At 39.3% G+C, this 21,557-nt stretch overlaps 1 protein-coding gene across 1 annotated transcript in view; it reads left to right on the top strand.

The window, feature by feature from the left end:
- Positions 1–20,701, top strand: part of COL6A6 (collagen type VI alpha 6 chain) — a 165,858-nt gene extending 145,157 nt beyond the window's left edge. Inside the window, exons 36-37 of the mRNA XM_047873987.1 lie at positions 2,266–2,359; positions 20,509–20,701. Coding sequence (XP_047729943.1) covers positions 2,266–2,359; positions 20,509–20,701 — 287 coding nt within the window. The remainder of the gene's footprint in view (positions 1–2,265; positions 2,360–20,508) is intronic.
- Positions 20,702–21,557: the final 856 nt, after the last annotated feature.

The following is a 21,557-nucleotide window of genomic DNA, read 5'->3' on the forward strand; positions in this document are numbered from 1 at the left end:
GAGGTTGAAAAGTACTCAATCAGATTTCTGAACATTTTCATGGTGAATGAACCCTTAGAGTTCAGATAAAGAAAAATGAACACACAGGCTGAAGAACACCCCCCAGTGTAGCTTAAGGGAGATTCTGATTGTGTCTCGAACTTGTCACTGACATTACACAATGAGACAAGTTAAGGTTGCAAAGACTGTCTGGTCCCATATAGGTGAGGCGTGAGGAACCTTGGGAAATTGGTGGTGGTACTGACGTTGTGTCCTCTAGTCCTGTGCTTCTCCAAATGTGAGTCTAGGACCTACATTATCAGCATTACCTGGGAGCTGGAGAAAAATGCAGAACTTCAGACCCTACTCTAGACATTCTGAACCAGAATGTACATTTTTATCAAATCGTCAGGTGATTCATATGCACATTATGGTTCGAGAAGCACTGGAGAAGCAGTCTCCCAGGACAAAATTTATGTGGATGTGTTTTGGAATAGGAATTGGAAACAGGAGCTAGAGAACAGAAAGGGGGGAAATGGGCCTGGGGATCATTCTGAAAAAAGTATTTACAAGGCATTTGTAAGGATAAAGCCAAAGAAAACATCGGAAGACTGAGAATCTTGTAAAAAAAAAACAAACAACCAAACAAAAAACTCTTTATGAGGCAAAAAATTGCAAGACCATTTAAGATGAAATTTCTTTCCTCAGTCCCTCAAAATTCTTTGTGGTGTTTCACGGGAATTAGCCAAACTGTATAATTAAATAAATGACAACACCCCATTACCACCTAGGGAAAGGAGAAGAGATATTTTAAGAAGAATTAATTGGGGAGGGGAAAGATCTATAAAGTGCTTTCAGAAAGCCATTACTGTGACACAATTATACACCACTTTTCTAGAACTTCAGTGTCTAGAAACCACCCATCTTTAAAATATAGCAGTAAAAGTAGAAATTGAAACAGGCTTTAACATAATCTTACCGCAAGTCCACGGATTCATACTCCTTCAACATCAACACATATTTATCAGGTACCTACTCGGAGCCACTCGCAGTTCAGGTGTGGGCCTACCAAGGAGCGACCGACCATAACAGACCCCGTAACTGCCCTCCTGGAGAAGCTAGTGCGGCTCCCTTTCTGACTCTTACTTAACTCAATGCAGTGATAGAGGTAGCCATCAAGCACAGTCCACATCAGATTTAAATTTTCTAAGAGAAACAAAATTGCTGAACAACCTGATGATTAGAACTAAGACAGATAAAAAATCAGATGCACAAGAGGGGAAAGATCATAGCCTTGTGCCATTCAGTCTAGAATCACACAGTCCAGTCTGCAACAGCAGCTTTAGAGACAGTGCTGTATCACAACCCAGGACAAACTTGCTACTTAGAATAACCCTTGATCACCAAGGAAGAAATTGAATTGTTTATCAGGTCTGTTGAATTTAATGCTGCAAGGAAATAAATAATACACTTTTTTAAGTGTCCCATCAAAAATGGCTCCTAGATGTTTAAATTGTGTGGGGCACCTGGGTGGCTCAGTCAGTTAAGCATCCGACTTTTGATTTTGGCTCAGGTCATGACCTCACAGTTCAGGAGATCAAGCCCCGCATCGGGTCATGCACTGACAGCATGGAGCCTGCTTGAGATTCTCTGTGTCCCTCTCTCTCTGCCCCTCCCCCATTGGCATGCTCATGCGTGCTCACTCTTTCTCTCTCTCAAAATAAATTTTTAAAAAATGTTTAAATTGTGTGGGCAGAGGCATGCTTTGTTATTATAAAAAATTAATATACCTCCAAATGAAGTGAACCACTAATGAATTAAACCCAAGATGGCACTATTGTTACTGTTAATGATACAGAAACCATAAAGGGAATATCCCTTTCCCTTTGCATTTTGATATTGCAAAGGAGCAAATAAAAAATAACTATTCTGACTAGTTCATGCTAATTAGAGACCAGACTTTTAGGACTGGCTCATAATATCTCCTCCAGTGTTTGACCAACTTTAGCAGCTAAAGGCATCTATTGGAAAGTAAGTTGAATGCTCCACCTATAAATTCAGCAGAGATGTATTTTCTAAACCCAGTTTTAGAGACTCCCCTGAGAAACTTGCTTTCATCTCATATGGCCACCTTAGTTGGTATCTTCCTTTTATGAATATTGCAAAGGTGAAGTGATGCTTTGCATACAGAACATTTTGCTGAAGTGATGCTTTGCATACAGAACAGTTTGCTGTAATGTCAATAACCATGAATAAGAGACTCATCACAGATGTTTCTCTTCCTAGGTGCAGTCAACAAATATCCACCAATAAACTTCAAAATGAAGTGCAATAGATTCAGCTCTACAGATCTGAAGCAGCCCCCACAGCAGTTGCAAAGGTATTTTCAGCTTGATAGAACTTGATAAATGAATGTGCCCTCCTTTTTTCTCCTCATTCTCTATAGTTTCTTCCTCTCCCTTTTCTTCCTCTTTCTCCTCCCCCATTCCATTTGGATAAAATCTATTGCTACATGATATTAAAATATAATTTGAGGAAATACGAGGTTATCAAAAATGACCAGGTTGATCTAAAAAACAAGCGGTTTTTAAAAGTGGAAAATCTAAATGTTGAAATAAAACAACCAATGAGAGGGGTACCTCAGTGGCTCAGTCATTTGAGCATCTGACTTTGACTCAGGTCATGATCACATGGTTCATGGGTTCGGGCCCCACGTCGGGCTCTGTGCTGACATCTCAGAGCCTAGAGCCTGCTCCGGATTCTGTGTCTCCCTCTCTATCTTCCCCTCCCCTGCTCATGCTCTCTCTCTCTCAAAAATAAATAAACATAAAAAAATTAAAACAACCAATGAGACACTTTAGTGGCCATGAGCATACCTAATGACTGGATATTGGTTTCTAAATACCATCCCCTACTCAAAGAAACCATGGTTTCTTAGATAAGTAGCTAATTCTAGGCAGTAGCAGGGAAAGTACAATGTGTCCCTCAAATATTTATAATGCCAGAAAGCAAGGAAGTAGTCAAAAACTAGCAGTGTCATGTGAAAAGGACAAAGGAGCAATCTTGAAAAGATTCCCCATGGTCCAATTTTGGACAGTTTGACATCAAAAAGAATAATGGTAATGGATTATAACAATGAGTTTTTAAAATCCACGAGTCTAGGGGGGCCTGGGTGGCTCAGTCAGTTGAGTGTCCAACTCTTGATTTCTGCTCAGGTGATGATCTCATGGTCATGAGATTGAGCTGTGCCTCAGGCTCACTCTGAGCATGGGCCTGCTTAAGATTCTCTCTCTCCCTTTGCCCCTCCCCTGCTCGTACACACTGGTGCACATGTGCATGCTCTCTCAGTAAGTAAGTAAGTAAATAAAATAAAATAAAATAAAATAAAATAAAATAAAATAAAATCCACAAGTCCATATAGAGACCCCAAAATGGAGGAGGGTAGTAAAAGTTCTTTTTTATCGAATGTGCTGCTAGTAAATGTAGAAGAAAATGATAGAATTAAAAAGTCACCAGTTTGTTATCTCCAATATAGTAACTGAGTCAAACAGGAATCAAGGAATGCTAAAAACATGGGGTGACAGGTTGTTTGGCAACAAGCTATTTCAGACTGTCCCAGAGCCATTCACACATTACTAACTTATTAATTACAAAAAAAAAAAAAAAAAAAGAAATGTCCATGTACATGGTGAGATCTGGCAATACCTACTGTAACCAAAATTTGACTTATGTGCCTCCTGAGGTGATGCAGGGGGAGCTACATCACCTGTGTGAGATTCTTGCAGGGAAGGTTTGGCCCAAGTCTCATAATAAAGAAACCTCTAGACAATTCTAGAATGTGGACTTTTCTTCAGAAAACCTGGCCTTTTCAGAGGTTTCAATGTCATGAGCAGCCAGGGGAAGTGGGGTACTATGCTAGGATGGGAGAGACTAAAGAGACAAAACGGCCAAATGTAATGGTGTGAACCTGGACTGATCCCAGGTCAGAAAAAAAGCTTATGTAAACGACATCTGGTGGACAACTGGGGAAACTTGAGGATTATATTATTGATTCGTGTAGATTTCCTTTGTGCGGTAATTGTATGAGGTTCGTATGCGACATTGTCTTTGTTCTTGAGATAGGTATGTTGAAGTATTTGAAAGTAATGTGTATAATGTCTGCAGCCTACTTCCAGGTGATTTTCCTAAAAAGAAAGAAGATGGGGTTTGTGTGTATTTGTGGAGATATGAGTGTATGGGCATATATATGTGTGTGTGTGTGTGTGTGTGTGTGTGTGTGTGTGTGTGTATTCACACACGGAGTAATAAATAAAATGGTAACATCTGGAGAACCAAATAGGTTAAAAGTGGATAAGTATTTATTTGTAGTTCTGTTCTTTACAATAGTCTGTGAGTTAAAGAAAAATAATTTCTAAAACTCAATGGATGAATTAATCCATCCAATGGATGAATAATAGGCACATCTAAAGAGAAACATAATGAACTGGAAAATAAAGCTGAAGAAATCTCACAGTGCAGAGAAGATAAATGTAAGCAGTTTAGAGACAGAATGGAATAGAAAGACCTAACCTATATCAAATTGGAATTCTTGGGATCAGATAAAATAGAAACAATTAATGAGACAATATTCAAATATATCAAGAGATGATCATTTTTAAGAACTTGTGGAAGACATGAATTAAAAGATGAAGAAATTACAAGGTACAACAAATAAAAGAAAGCAACAGTTAGACATCGTGTAAGGAAACACAGATGCCAAGCCAAAGGACAAAACAGCCTGAAAGAAAAAAATTATCTACAAAGAAACTATAATTAGGCTGGCAGCTGGGTTATCAGTAGCAAAAGTGGAAGCCACAAAACTGTTAAGAACTTTTAAAGTAACGGAAGAACCTTTTTGTCAACTTAGAAAAACTGTCTTTAAAAAATACTGGTAGAAACATGGAAGGAGGAACTAAGGTGGTTGGAGTAGTGAGGGGACCCTGGGCTTGTCTCATCCCTCGAATGCAGCTGGATCAACATCAAACCATTTTGAACACCTCCACAGTCGATCTGAGGATTAACAGAAATCTGCATAATTTGAGGGAGAGAACATGCGAAGTACATAATGCAGAAAGGTGATCTGGGGAAGAGAAGAGCCTCAGCGTCCCAAAGGAAGGGAGCTGTTTTCACAGAGAGGAGGACGGGGGAGAGAGGGCAGCACTCCTGGTTTGTTTAAGAAAGCACTCCCTCTGAAAGCAGCTAGAGAGGAAGTGTGAACACATGCACAGGGGACTGCACAAGAAAACGTTTCCCCAAAACCAGTGATGGGGGGGGGGGAAGAGGAGAGGGTTTCAATACCACCAGTTTTTTCACAAACAGCAGAGCCCAGAGTCTGAAGTTTGAGAAGTCGGTCCCTGGCAGTGCTTCAGCCAGGAAGCAGGGTGGAGCCCTGCGAGCAGGCCATGTGGGCCACAGCGGGGAGAAGTGGTTTCCCTGCTTGGAGGGCATTGGATAAAGGTGATACGGCCTCTCCATGGGTGAAAACCTGGTGAGAGCTATCAACCCACCACACTCACTGGTATAGGAACAAAGTTGCTGGCTGAGGGCAGCAAACCCCAGCACCTGCTATATGTTTTCCATAAACTCTGAGCGCTGTGCATTGGTGTGACCATTTCCTGGGACAAGTCAGCCCCAGCCACAGCCTGGCAAGACCCTCCCCCAGAGGACCACTGCGGGTTCTAGCCACAGAGGTCTCTTAAGTGTGGGGTTTTGAAACACAGCTGCACCTGAGACAAAACTCTGGAGGGAGGCGCCGCCTAGTAGGCAGATGGCTCAGACACAGGGGAAAGGTAGAGAGGTGATGAAAACCAGGGACATAGGAGGGGTGACTGATCACACATCGGTGAGGGCATGAACCACCCGCTCTGGAGACTGGAGAGCAGGGTGAAGCCGTTTTTACCATTAGCCCACCAACATTGATCCACCCCAATGAGATGAACAGCATCACCAAGTGAAGAATGGAGCTATTACACCAAGCCCTGGCTACCCTGTGCTTTCAGGCGCATCTCCACTAGGGCAAGCCACCTGAGAATCAGAGCTGCAGGCCCCTCCCCCAGAAGACCAACACAAATCCTTTCCACCAGCTAGGCTACTGGCCGTAGACTGCTGCAAAGTTTCAGCTCTAGGGGAAACTGTTTCTAGGGGAAACCTCATTTGGAGGTTTTTGTTAATTTGTTTGGTTTTTTTGTTGTTGTTGCTTCTGTTTTGTTTTTGTTGTTTTCTTTGTTTCTTGGATACAGAAAGGACAAAATTTTTTATTTTAATTTATTTGATTTTTTTATTTTTAATTTTTGTTTCTTCTTTTTTCTCCTTTTCCTATCAAGCTTCTCTTAACAAGCAGACCAAAACACACCTAGGATCTAGCTTCCTTTATTTGATTTTTTAAGTTTTTTATTTCATTCTATCATTATTATTATTATTATTGTTTTTTTCTTCCTCCCAAATGACAAGACAGAGGAACTCACTTCAAAATAAAGGACAGAAAGAAAAGATGGTCAAGGATTTAGTCAATGCAGATATAAGTAAAATGTTTGAACTAGAATTTAAAACAACAACTGTAAGGATACTAGCTGGGCTTGGAAAAAGCATAGAAGACACCAGAGAATCCCTTTCTGCAGAGATAAAAGAACTAAAATCTAGTCAGGCCAAAATTAAAAATGTTATAACCAAGATGCAAACCCAAATAGAGGCCATAAAACAAGGGTGGACAAGGCAGAGGGGCAAGTTAACGATGTAGAATATATAATTATGGAAGATAATAAAGCTGAAAAAAAGAAACAAATGTCAGGGATCATGAAGGCAGACTTAAGGAACTCAGCAATTTATTAAAACGTAGTAACACTGGGGGCTCCTGGGTGGCTCAGTCGGTTAAGCATCTGACTTCGGCTCAAGTCATGATCTCATGGTTCGTGGATTTGAGCCCTGCGTCGGGCTCTGGGATGACAGCTCAGAGCCTGGAGCCTGCTTCAGATTATGTGTTTCCCTCTCTCTCTCTGCCCCTCCCCCACTCATGCTCTGTCTCTCAAATAAAACCAACATTAAAAAAATTTTTTTAAATACCATAATAACATAGAAGTCCCAGAAGATGAAAAGAGAGAAAAGGGGCAGAAGGTTTATATGCGCAAATTATAGCTGAAAATGTCCCTAATCTGGGGAAGGACACAGACATCAAAATCCAAGGAGCACAGAGAGCTCCCATTAAATTCAACAAAAGTGACCCATTGCCAGATATATCAGAGTCAAATTCACAAAATACACAGATAAGGAAAGAATCGTGAAAGCAGCAGGGAAAAAAGTCTTTAACGTACAAGGGAAGACAGATCAGGTTCGCAGCAGATCTGTCCACAGAAACTTGGCAGGCCAGAAAGGAGTGGCAAGATGTATTCAATGTACTGAATGGAAAAAAAATATGAAGTTAAGACTACCCTATCCAGCAAGGCTGTCATTCAAAATAGAAAGATAAAGAGTGTCCCAGATGAACAAAAATTAAAGGAGTTTGTGACCACTAAACCAGACCTACCTGAAATTTTAAGGGTGACTCTTTGGAGGAAAAAAAAACAAAAACCGAAATCAACTAAGACTAGAAAGGACTAGAGAGCATCACCAAAAACACCAACTCTACAGGTTACATAATGGCACTAAATTCATATCTTTCAATAATCACTCAGAATGTAAATGCACTAACTGCTCCAATCAATAGACATATGGTATCAGAATGGATAAAAAGCCAAGATCTATAGATAAGCTTACTATAAGAGACTCATTTCAGACCTAAATACACCTACAGATTGAAAGTGAGGGGATGGAGAACCATCCAGCCAGCTAATGGACGTTAAAAGAAAGAGACAGTGGCCACACTTAAATCATACAAACTAGATCTTAAAACAAAGACTAACAAAAAATGAAAAAGGTATTATAATTAAGGGGTCTATCAATTAAGATCTAATGATTATAAATATTTACTCCCCCAACTTGGAAGCATCCAAATATATACATCTAGCAAACATAAACACACTGCTTATAAAACAATATGGGACTTTAACACCCCACTTACAACAATGGACAGATCATCTAAGCAAAAAATCAAGGAAACAATGGCTTTGAATGACACACTGGACCGGATGGACTTAATAGATACATATATCCAGAACATTTCATCCTAAAGCAGAATACACATTCTTTTCAAGTGCACATGGAACATTCTCCAGAATAGATCATATACTGGGTCACACATCAGCCCTCAACAAGTACACAAAGATCGAGATCATACCATGGATATTTTCAGATCACAGTGCTATAAATCTTGAAGTCAACCACAAGAAAAAACTTGGAAATCCCTCAAATATATGGAAATTAAAGAACATCCTACTAAAGAATGAATGGGTTAACCAGGAAATTAAGGAATAAATTATATATATATATATATTCTATATTTATATATATATATATAGAAACAAAGTGAAAATGTGACAGTCCAAAAACCTTTTGTATGCAGCAAAAGCAGTCCTAAAAGGAAAGTACATTGCAATTTAGGCCTATCCCTAGAAGCAAGAAAGATCCCAAATACACAACCTAAACTTACTCCTAAAGGACCTAGAAAAGAAGCAGCAAATAAAGCCTAAAGCCATCAAATAAGGGAGATAATAAAGATTAGAGCTGAAATAAATGATATAGAAACAAAATAACCCAATAGAATATATCATTGAAACTAAGAGCTGGTTCTTTGAAAGAATTAATGAAATTGATAAACCCCTACCCATATTCATCAAGAAATAAAAGAGAAAGGACCCAAATAGATAAAATCATGAATGAAAGAGGAAAGACCACAACACCAGAAAAAAACAAACAATTATAAGAGAATACTATGAAAAATTATATGCCAAAAAACTGGGAATTCTGGAAGAAATGGACAAATTCTTAGAAACTCACAAACTACCAAAACTGAAACAGGAAGAAATGGAAATTTTGAACAGACCTATAACCAGCAAAGAAATTGAATCAGTAATTAAAAATCTCCTAACAGGCAAGAGTCCTAGGCCAGATGGCTTCCCAGGGGAATTCTACCAGATATCTAAAGAAAAGTTAATACCTATTCCTCTCAAACTGTTCCCCAAAAATATAAATAATGGCACAAAAACAGACACATAGACCAATGGAATAGAATAGAAACCCCAGAACTAGACCCACAAACGTATGGCCAGCTCATCTTTGACAAAGCAGGAAAGAACATCCAATGGAAAAAAGACTGCCTCTTTAACAAATGGTGCTGGGAGAACTGGACAGCAACATGCAGAAGGTTGAAACTAGACCACTTTCTCACACCATTCACAAAAATAAACTCAAAATGGATAAAGGACCTAAATGTGAGACAGGAAACCATCAAAACCTTAGAGGAGAAAGCAGGAAAAGACCTCTCTGACCTCAGCCGTAGCAATCTCTTACTCGACACATCCCCAAAGGCAAGGGAATTAAAAGCAAAAGTGAATTACTGGGACCTTATGAAGATAAAAAGCTTCTGCACAGCAAAGGAAACAACCAACAAAACTAAAAGGCAACCAACGGAATGGGAAAAGATATTCGCAAATGACATATCGGACAAAGGGCTAGTATCCAAAATCTATAAAGAGCTTACCAAACTCCACACCCGAAAAACAAATAACCCAGTGAAGAAATGGGCAGAAAACATGAATAGACACTTCTCTAAAGAAGACATCCGGATGGCCAACAGGCACATGAAAAGATGTTCAGCGTCGCTCCTTATCAGGGAAATACAAATCAAAACCACACTCAGGTATCCACCTCACGCCAGAGTGGCCAAAATGAACAAATCAGGAGACTATAGATGCTGGAGAGGATGTGGAGAAACGGGAACCCTCTTGCACTGTTGGTGGGAATGCAAATTGGTGCAGCCGCTCTGGAAAGCAGTGTGGAGGTTCCTCAGAAAATTAAAAATAGACCTACCCTATGACCCAGCAATAGCACTGCCAGGAATTTATCCAAGGGATACAGGAGTACTGATGCATAGGGCCACTTGTACCCCAATGTTCATAGCAGCACTCTCAACAATAGCCAAATTATGGAAAGAGCCTAAATGTCCATCAACTGATGAATGGATAAAGAAATTGTGGTTTATATACACAATGGAATACTACGTGGCAATGAGAAAAAATGAAATATGGCCCTTTGTAGCAACGTGGATGGAACTGGAGAGTGTGATGCTAAGTGAAATAAGCCATACAGAGAAAGACAGATACCATATGGTTTCACTCTTATGTGGATCCTGAGAAACTTAACAGGAACCCATGGGGGAGGGGAAGGAAAAAAAAAAAAAGAGGTTAGAATGGGAGAGAGCCAAAGCATAAGAGACTGTTAAAAACTGAGAACAAACTGGGGGTTGATGGGGGGGTGGGAGGGAGGAGAGGGTGGGTGATGGGTATTGAGGAGGGCACCTTTTGGGATGAGCACTGGGTGTTGTATGGAAACCAATTTGTCAATAAATTTCATAAAAAAAAATATATATATATATATATATACATAAATAAAAGGAAAACTGCCAAACTGATTCTACAAAGCCAACATTACCTTGCTTCCAAAACCAAAGATGCCACTAAAAAGGAGAATTACAGGGTAATATCCCTGATTAACATGGATGCAGAAATTCTCAACAAGATGCTAGCAAATTGAATTCAACAGTACATTAAAAGAATTATTCACCATGATCAAGTGGAATTTATTCCTGGACTGCAGCGGTGGTTCAGTATTCACAAATCAATCAACGTGATATACCACATTAATAAAAATTTAAAAAAGGAGAACTGTATGATCCTGACAATAGATACAGAAAAAGCATTTGACAAAATATAGCATCCATTCTTGTTAAAAACCCTCAACAAAGTAGGGATAGATGAAACTTGCTTCAACATCATAAAGACCATATTTGAAAGACCCACAGCTAATATCATGTTCAATGGGGAAAAACTGAGAGCCTTTCCCATATGGTCATGAACAAGATAGGGATGTCCACTCTGACTGTTACTATTTAACAATAGTACTGTAACTCTTAGCCTCAGCAATCAAAAAATAAATAAATAAATACAAGGCATCCAAATCAGCAGGGAAGAAGTCAAACTTTCCCTATCTGCGGATGACATGATACTCTGTGTAGGAAACCTGAAAGACCCCACCAAAAAGTTGCTAGAACTAACACATGAATTTCGCAAAGTCACAGGATATAAAATCAACATGCAGAAATCAGTTGCCTTTCTATACACCAGTAACAAAGCAGCAGAAAAAGAAATCAAGGAATCCTATTTGCAATTGCACCAAAAACAATAAGATACCTGAGAATAAACCTAACTGAAGAGGTAAAATATCTATCCTCTGAAAACTACAGAGCACTTAAGAAAGAAATTGAAAAAGATGCAAAAAAATGGAAAAGCATTCCATGTTCATGGATTGGAAGAACAAACATTGTGTTAAACTGTCTATACTACCCAAAGAAATCTACACATTTAATGCAATCCCTACCAAAATACCACCAGCATTTTCCATAGAGCCAGAACAATCCTAAAATTTGTATGGAACCACAAAAGACTGCAGGTAGCCAAAGCAATCCTGAAAAAGAAAAACAAAACTGGAGACATCACAATTCTGGATTTCAAGCTGTATTACAAAGCTATAGTCAAGACAGTATGGTACTGGCACAAAAACAGACACATAGATCAATGGAACATAATAACCCAGAAATGGACCCACAACTATATGGTCAACTTATCTTTGACAAAGCAGTGAAGAATATGCGATCAAAAAAATACAGTCTCTTCAACAAGTAATGCTGGGAAAATTGGATGGTGATATGCAGCAGAATGAAACTGGACCACTTTGTTACACCATACACAAAAATAAATTCAAAAGGATCAAAGACCTAATATGAGACATAAAACCATCAAAACCCTAAGGAGAACTTAGGCAGTGACCTCCTTGACCTCAGCCACAGCAACTTCTTACTAGACACATCTCTGGAGGCAAGGGAAAAAAACAAATATGAACTTCTGCATAGTGAAGGAAACAATCAACAAAACTAAAAGGCAACCTTCCGAATGGGAGAAGATATTTGAAAATGACATATCAGGACAAGGGGTAGTATCCGAAATCTATAAAGAACTTATCAAACTCAACACCCAAAAAAACAAAGAATCCAGTGAAGAAATGGGCAAAAGACATGACTAGATACTTTTCCAAAGAAGACATCCAGATGGCTGACAGACACATGAAAAGATGCTCAATATCACTCATCATCAGGGAAATACAAATCAAAACCATGATGAGCTATCACTTCACACCTGTCAGAATGGCTAAAATTAACAGGACAAGAAACAACAGGTGTTGATGAGGATGCGGAGAAAGGGGAACCCTCTTGCGCTGTTGGTGGGAATGCAAACTGGGGCAGCCACTCTGGAGAATGGTATGGATGTTCCTCAGGAAACTAAAAATAGGGGCACCTGGGGGGCTCAGTAGGTTAAGGGTCTGATTTGGACTCAGGTCATAATCTTACAGTTCGTGGGCTGGAGCCCCGCATGAAGCTCCACACTGATGGTGTGGAGCCTGCTTGAGATTCTCTCTCTCTCTCTCTCTCTCTCTGCCCCTTCCTCTTTTTTCTCTCTCTCTCAAAATAAATAAGTAAACTTGTGAAGGAAGGAAGGAAGGAAGGAAGGAAGGAAGGAAGGAAGGAAGAAATTAAAAATGGGGGCACCTGGGTGGCTCAGTCAGTTGAGCCTCTGACTTCGGCTCATGTTATGATCTCGCGGTCTGGTCTGTGAGTTCGAGCCCTGTGTCAGGCTCTGTGCTGACACCTCAGAGCCTGGAGCCTGCTTTGGATTCTGTCTGTCTGTCTGTCTGTCTCTCTCTCTCTCTGCCCCTCCCCCACTAGTGCTGTGTCTCTTAAAAAGAAATAAATGTAGAAAAAAAATTTTTTTTTCAAAATGGAACTACCCTATGATCCAGCAGTTGCACTACTAGGTATTTACCCAAAGGATACAAAAATACACATTCAAAGAGGTACATGCACCCCGGTGTTTATAGCAGCGTTATCAACAATAGCCAAACTATGGAGAGAGCCCAAATGTCCATCAACCAATAAATGGATAAAGAATATATGGTGTGTGTGTGTGTGTGTGTGTGTGTGTAATGGAATATTAGCCATTAAAAAGAATGAAATCTTGCTATTTGCAGTGATGTGGATGGAGCTAGAGTGGATTCTGCTAAGCAAAATAAGTCAATCAGAGAAAGACAAATACCATATAATTTCACTCATATGTGGAATTTAAGGAACAGACTAATATATGGGAAGGTGGGGAGAGAAGAGAGGGAAACAAACCACAAAAAAGATTCTTAACGATACAGAGCAAACTATGGATTGATGATGGAGGCAGGGAGATGGGAGGATGAGCTTAGATGAGTAATGAGTACTAAGGAAGGCATTTGTTGTGATGAACACTGGGTGTTATATGTAAATGATGAGTCACTGAGTTCTGCTTCTGAAACCAATATTGTACTGTATGTTAACTAAAATTTAAATTAAAAAGGAAATAAAATAGAAATATAATAATTGTAAAACAAAGAGAATTAGGATAAACAAAAAACAATAGTTCACCACAAACACCTCTGCTAACGGAACTTCTAAAGTATGTACTTCAAGGAAAATGAAAATGACCACAGAAGGAAGAGCTGAGATGCAATAATAATAAATGATCAAAATTTGTCAATATTTAGGCAAATCTAAATGTTATATTTTAAGTAATAGTCATATCTAATTTGTAGGGTTACAAAAAAGCTGAACTTATTAACAAAGGTATGAACACAACATATTTGTTGGCACCTAGTGGTTTAACAGGAAAAAAAGTACTAATACTGCAAATATGAATAAATATTTGCTAAACTTGAAATTATATACTGAACAATAACATCACCTTTTGTTACTTAAAAAAATGAAGTTGAGCCTTAAGGGTAAAGAAGATGGCACTGAAAAAAGAGACAATAATAATACGTCAGAGGGAGATAAATGGAGTTAAAGGGTTCAAGAGTTCTAGGAACTTGAATAGTTTGGTCTGGCAGTTAGGCTACTGACAAACTTAAGACTCTCTTAAAAATGCATTAGAAATTTTGATGGCACATGTGAAAAAAAAAAATGAAAGTAGCTAACTACCAAAAATGTAGTGTGGGAAAATGGAATAAAAACAACAGCATGATAAATACTAGGCTCTGGCTGCCAGCAGAGAGCCCAGCACAGGGCTTGATGTCACAGACTGTGAGATCTTGCCCTGAGCTGAAATCCAGAGTTGACAGCTCAACCAACTAAACCACCCAGGTGCCCCAATAAATAGTTTTTTTAAAAATAAAAAGGCAAGAAAGGGGGGGAGGGAAGACAAGTAGAAGGCAGAAAGTAAGACAGCAGGATCAAATCCATTTAAATATAGCAGGAGTCATAATAAACATAAACAGACTAAACATGCCAGTTACAGAGATTGATGGATTTAAGAATGAAAATAAAATCCAGCTATACTTGCTTTCAATTATAGAGACACGACCACAAAATAATGACATGGGAAAAGCTGAAAGTAAAATTATGGAAAAAAATATACCAGGCAAATATATTTTTTTAAAATAAGCTACAAACTTAATATATACTGCTATATGCAGAAGATGACATATACAAACCTAAAGATAACCGTAAAAAGAAAGCTGGAAAGGGTATATTAATGTCAGAAAAAATACTTTTTTTTTTTTTAATTTTTTTTTCAACATTTATTTTTGGGACAGAGAGAGACAGAGCATGAACGGGGGAGGGGCAGAGAGAGAGGGAGACACAGAATCGGAAACAGGCTCCAGGCTCTGAGCCATCAGCCCAGAGCCTGACGCGGGGCTCGAACTCACGGACTGCGAGATCGTGACCTGGCTGAAGTCGGACGCTTAACTGACTGCGCCACCCAGGCGCCCCAAAAAATACTCTTTTAAACAAAACCATTTTGGTTTTTTTTTAAGTTTATTTATTTTGAGAGAGAGTGGGGGAGAGAGAGAATCCCAAGCAGGCTCTTCACTATCAGCACAGAGCCTGATGTGGGGCTCAACCTCACCAACCATAAGATCATGACCAGAGCCAAAATCAAGAGTTGGATGCTTAACCGACTGAGCCACCCAGGTGCCCCGAAATAAAACCATTTTGCAGGAATGAAAAGCTAAATGTTCAATTCATGAAGAAGATGTAACAATTCTAAATTTCTAAGAGGGTGTTAAAATAATCTTAAAATATACAAAGTGGAAATTGAAAAACTACAAGGAGAAATTGCCCTTGAACTGTCATCAAAGTTGGAGATTTCAGTACACAAGTTTGAATACTGATCAGTCAAGCAGACAAAAATGAGTAAAGATATTAAAGACTTAATCATAACAAACTTGAATTAATAGGCTCATTTAGAACCATTCGTAGAAAAATGAGACATTCTTCTGAAGAAGACATGAACATTAACAACTGTTGAATCAAGGTGGAGAGTTTACTAGGTGTTCATTGTGCAATATTTAAAAAAAATTTAATGTTTATTTTTGAGAGAGAGAGAGAGAGATCCTGAGTTGGGTAGGAGCAGATAGAGAGGGAGACACAGAATCTGAAGGAGGCTCCAGGCTCTGAGCTGTCAGCACAGAGCCCGATGCGGAACTCGAACTCACAAACCGTGAGATCATGACCTAAGCCGAAGCTGAATGCTTAACCGACTGAGACACCCAGGGGCCCCTCATTTTTAACTTATCAAGCAGGTATCAACAAATCTGTAAGAATGGTGTCATATGATCCAAACTGATCAGAAATCAATTAAGTTAGAAACTAATAAAAGATATTTTTAAAGTCTATACATTTTTAAATTAAAATCACATGTCTAAATAATGAGCTAAAATTATAATGAAAACTTTAAAATATTTAGAACTGTATAATCAAGAGATCATATGTCAAAATTTATGGGATATGTCAGAAGTCCTTATTTAGGAAAGTTCATAGTCTTAATTCTTAGGGAAAAGTTTAAAACTCTAAAAATTAATGAGCTAAACATTGCTCTTAAGATGTTATAGAAGATATATATATATATATATATATATATATACGCAAAGAAAAGGAATAAGAGAATTTCGTGTTTTTTAATTAAGATATTTTTAAGAGTATCAACAAAGGCAAAATTTCTCTTAAAACTTAACAATATACATATATATTTTTTGCTCGTATGAAGTTTTTTAGAATTAGAAATAATTGAAGTAGTTAAGAAGTGTGTTTCAGTGGAAAACCATGCTGTACTAACACATACACACACACATGCTACCCATCTGAGTGAAATGAAATATGTACCAGCCCTTGGGAATCACACTTAGGCACATGTCTTGGACAGTGTGCCTACTTTTAGTGTGCACTGTCTGCATTTCTGTGCGGTGGTCAGGGCCAGAGAGAGGCACTCCCAATCCAGATGTCCCAGCTCCAGAAGCTCTGAGAAGACTCTGCCTCCAGTCTCCTCACCTCGCTGGGAAGCAGGGAACTGTCCAGCAGCAAATGCTGCCTGAACTCAGGCCTAGAACAGGCCTGTGCAGTCAGTCCACAAAGAGCAGGGCTCCCCCTGCTGCAGGTGTCTGGTAGCATGGAAAGGAGCTTCCCATTTGCATCTGCACTGGGCTTCATCTATTTTGTAAATGGCCGTAACTGTCAAAGGCAGATGCGGAAGCCAGCCTGTACGAATTAAAAGGCATTTTTTGGAAACCATTCCTACAAATGCATTTTGTTTAAAGATCAGTATAAGTGGAGGAGATTCACAGTGCTTTTGGACAGGCTCTTCTCCCTCCCCCCCCCCCCCCCCGCCCTTCTCCACATTGCCCTAGATAGATAGACTGGAGGCTCAGCTTCTCCTATGTATCTGAAATGGTGAAATGACGGGAAATGGCTGGGGCATCAGGAATTGAGACATGAAATCCAGACCGCTGTTGGTGAACTCCCTGACGGTGCATTAGCCTGGGGCACCGTAGGCCTTCTCTGAGTCACCAAAGACTGTAATAAAAGGTAAGGAGCCACACGGCTAGCTGCTTCTGAAACTCCCTGTCTGAGCCTTTCACGAGAAGTGAGGCAGAATTGAGCACATGACTGAGGGAGTTGAGAATGCCTGCGAGGCAAGCTGCCTGCCATAAAGGTGACTTGCCATGTCTCAGAATGGTGCGTGAGAATTAGATCATTCCACTGTGAGATTTGTAAGAAATACAGGTAGAAGCTGGTTCTTATCAGATGGAAAAGAAAGGAACCGAACACAAGCAACCAAAGAGACAGATGGCCAGTAAGGGTGAGATTGTAGGGCAGCCTCTTTTTAAGTGCTTAGATCTGCTCAGAGACAATAAAAGACAGAGAGCCACCTGCTTATTGCTTCATCCAGTCAGGGGAGCTCTCGTGCCAGACTTCAAAGCGGTGACAGACCAGAGCCAGAACAATCAAATTGTAAAAAATGGACACAGTCACCAGTGCCATATGAATAATACATCTGTCGTAATTCTGCCTTCCAAAATCTGTGTTCTAGACACACAAGATGAGCATTAAAAAAAAGTGTCTGGAAATAGAAGCAGTCTTGTCTGTGTTTTCTACTCCAGCACATCCAGTCAACTAGTAAATTTAGCATAGCTGACTCCCGATTATCTGCGTAGATGGAGGAATCTGTGACCACAGAGAACTGAAATCTCCAATTAGTACCACCCACCTCATTTTGTCTAGCCGCCACGTTTACACAAGCTTTACTGGAGTTGGGCACAAGATGCAAAATGATTGGCTGCATTTCATTCCTGTTTCTTACCTTGACTGCCTGTTGTGGAGTTACCAATCGGTAAAGAAGCATCTCAATAATACGGAGTAAAAGGAAAACCAGAAATTCTGATTCCCAAACAGGGTAATCAAATGATTCTTAACAGATGCTTATCAAATACAAGCTCCTGTGTACAACTGTGGGGAAAAAAATTCAGAGATATTGTATTTATCATGTTCAACACTTTTGAGAATAAAAGTGTTGGAGGAAGGAAAAAAGATAGCAATGTCACGCTATAGAAGCAGTTAGCAATTTAACAGCTTTTTCTTAACGAGGAAGAAGGATGAAAGAAAGATAACTTACCATAGAAAGGATCCAATGGAAAGGGGAAGTCGGCAGAGGGGTGGAGAGACCAGTGTAGATAAAGTAAACCCGAGACACAAAAACAGTGTGCTCCAGAATCAGAAGAATACATACTCCATGATTGGTAGAGATGTTCTGTGCATATAGACAATTAGGACTTTGGAGAATTTGAACTCCTAATATTTAGTTCTGGAATTAAGAAAATAGAAGAGCAAAAGTGGGAGAAGGTGTGAGAAAACTGTATTTGCACTAAAATTTAGCTTTCTTGGTAACTGGGAGAAGTTTGCTGATCAGCTTGGTACATTCCTAATAGCACTGATGGAAGTGAATGGAGATACACTTTGGGATTGGAGTTTCTGAAGCCCAGACATAGAGTATATAATGGCATGGTTCTCTGTTGGTTTAATGTCTCTTTCACTTCTCTCATTATAGAGACAAGAATATGGGGACGGGGAAGACGGAAGGGTGTGCACATATGCATGCATGCATGTGTATGTGAGGCAGAGAAGTGTAGTAATTTTAAATTCTTTGTCTTTTGCTTACTCATTTTCTAAATATTTTTGTTTTCATGAGAGATCAGATTAAAGCTGATGAAAGCAGAAAACTCCAAATATGAAGCAATGGTACTTAGAGTGAATACTGGTACTGTTTTCCTGATTTCAATGTTTTAGAGTTCTCTTGACTCTCCCCTTGACCACAATACAGCAAATTTGTGAGGCTTATAGGTACTGATAAGCCTTCTCATATTATGCTACCAGGCTCTCACACATTCATTCTAAAAATATTTACAAAGAATTTATGTGCCAAGCTCCTCCTACCTTCTTAGCTGTCCAACCTGCCCCAGACCATCTGTTTTCCTGTGGTTCTGCACCCATATCCAGATGCTCCTGATAGCATGACATTTTTCATTTCACTTTCTTATTCCAAATACCTTGATAGTTTTCCATAGTATCTCAAATTAAAACCTGGTTCATTGGAAGTAACACAAAGCTCTTACTATCAGACGGTTGGATTAGTCTCAGTTCTGTCCCTGATGTTTACCTCTGTATGTGCTATTTCCTCATCTGTAATCACCAGAGCACCATGGTAACTAGTCTAGAGAACTTCAAATGTTGCTCACAACATAGGTTGTTTTTATTCCCATTCTACACCTGAGGAAACAAGAATCACTCTAGTTAAATGATTTTCTCAGAGCTACTCAGCCAGTAAGTAGAGGGGCTGGAATATAAGATGTTTATGGATCTAAAGTTCTTTCCAACACCTCCCTGTAAAATAAGGTTGCCTGAAATGCCTCCCTTCCTGAGCTGTCCAATACAGTAACCACTAGCTTTCAATTAAATGAAATTATAAATTGAGTTCCTCAGTCATGCCACATTTCAAGTGCTCAGTAAACATATGTGGCTATTGGCTGCCATACTGGCCAGTGAAGATTATAGGACATTCCCACCAGCAGTTTTATTGAATAGGTTAGAATTGTAGTATTTGGCTTCTGTGATTCCTTGACCTCTCAATCTGGCATTCAAGGCCTTCCAGAGTCCGACCCCAGCTGTCCTTTTCTGTTGAAATATTCATGACCCCCAAACTCTTTATGTGCCTGCCAGACTGGGCATAATTTTTATGTCTCCCATTATATATAACAGTGCCTTCCATAGAGAGTCAACATTTGGATGGATGGATGGATGGATGAACAGATGGAAGAAGTGAAGAATGGATGGATAGGAGGGAGGGAAGAAAGGAGTGGCATTCATTCATGTTTCCATTAGATAAATGTTTATTGAGTATCCACTATATGCCCTTCTAAGGTTCCTGGGATTGCTAGGATTACATGACATGGTCTTGTGAAATTTTCTGCCTGGGCAGGTAGAATAGAGGAGAATACATCACAAAGAAATTTGTAAATAAATACTCAGTGATGTGTTATGAAAAAAGTGAGCATATTGTGCTGGGCATCCAGAAGACTGCAGCCTGGGAGAAGAACTATAGATACGGTCATCTCTAATGAGGTACCATTTGACTTCAAATCTGAATAATCAGGGACCAGCCATATGAAGTTCTGGGTGGAACATGTTCTATAAAGAAGAAACTTTGCTGTTGAAATGATCTTGATACTGTGACCAAATGTCTCCTGCCTTATTCTCAGCTTCTGTTAGATCTGCCCAGTGTAAGTCTTCAGTTTCATAGTCTTAATAAAACTACCCTGAAGGGAGGGTGTAGCAAGGAAGGAGATGACAACATTGAGGAAGATGGAATTAACATAGTCTATTAAAGTAGAAATGGCATTTATCTTCTATGATGTTTCTCTTCTTTCGTTGTACAGCTTTGTTCTTGGACCACATAAAGCTGCTCTCAGGGATGCATTGCAGAGAGCCAGATTCTTTCAAGACAAAAAATACCTTTCAAGAGTAGCAAGAGGCAGCAGAGACGATACTGTTCAAAATCTTATCAGAAACACATCCCATACCTTTAAACACGGAAGAAATGTGATAAAAACTGCTCCAAGACAACAATGATAAAGGAAGTGCTTGAAGGATTTAGCCTTTGAAAGGATGGTAAGCCTCTGGTTTTGAGTAACTCAGTTCACTGCCATTAACTATGGACAACTTTTATTTGGATATCCAGCCATATCCAGAGGTCCACTCTGGAGGGCTGGACAAAACATGGATTGTAGATTATCAGGCAGCTTGACCCCTGGCATTCGTTTCTTGTCCATTTCTATGAGCATTCCTGATAATTCCGGCACTCTGATACTTTCAAGAACTTATTAAAAGATAGAAGAATGAAAGAAATGTTCTGAAAAGTCTAATAGAGATATAATTTGAAGGTAAAATTTAAACATATATATATATGAGCCAATGTTAATTCTTTTGATGGCAGGTCTCTGTTCAGTCCACTTTCTTCAAACCAAGATTTTGTTTTCTATTTAGTACTGTTAAAGGCTCGTCTGTTTAACCAAAGGTTAACGTTCTGAGAGACCCCAACATTTACATTTCGAAATCGATGCTTCTGTGTCAATTTTGATAATTTGACTTCCCGTGATGCCATTTAAATACACCACTGTCTCTGTGTAGAATGGCTAACCTTCTGATAGGCTTGTGCTGGCAGGTCTTCTCCCACCTTCTGCAGTAGTTTGCAGGGACAGAGAAGAAGCAGAGTCATTTTCTCTGCTCCAACTCCTCAACTCACTGAGAAACTTGTGAATTCCCCCAAAACATAAATAATTGCTGGAAGGGATCTGGAAGTTCCAGGGAGCTGGAAGTTCCCTCATGATATAGAGAGCCTCGTGCCTGGCCATTTTTGTGGACTTTTATTCTTTACCACTATTGTCATATATTATTCTTTACTAATCTCTATATTCTTTAGGCAAGA

The sequence above is a fragment of the Prionailurus viverrinus genome, chromosome C2, assembly GCF_022837055.1.
Source record: "Prionailurus viverrinus isolate Anna chromosome C2, UM_Priviv_1.0, whole genome shotgun sequence".
In the NCBI taxonomy this organism is placed as follows: Eukaryota; Metazoa; Chordata; class Mammalia; order Carnivora; family Felidae; genus Prionailurus; species Prionailurus viverrinus.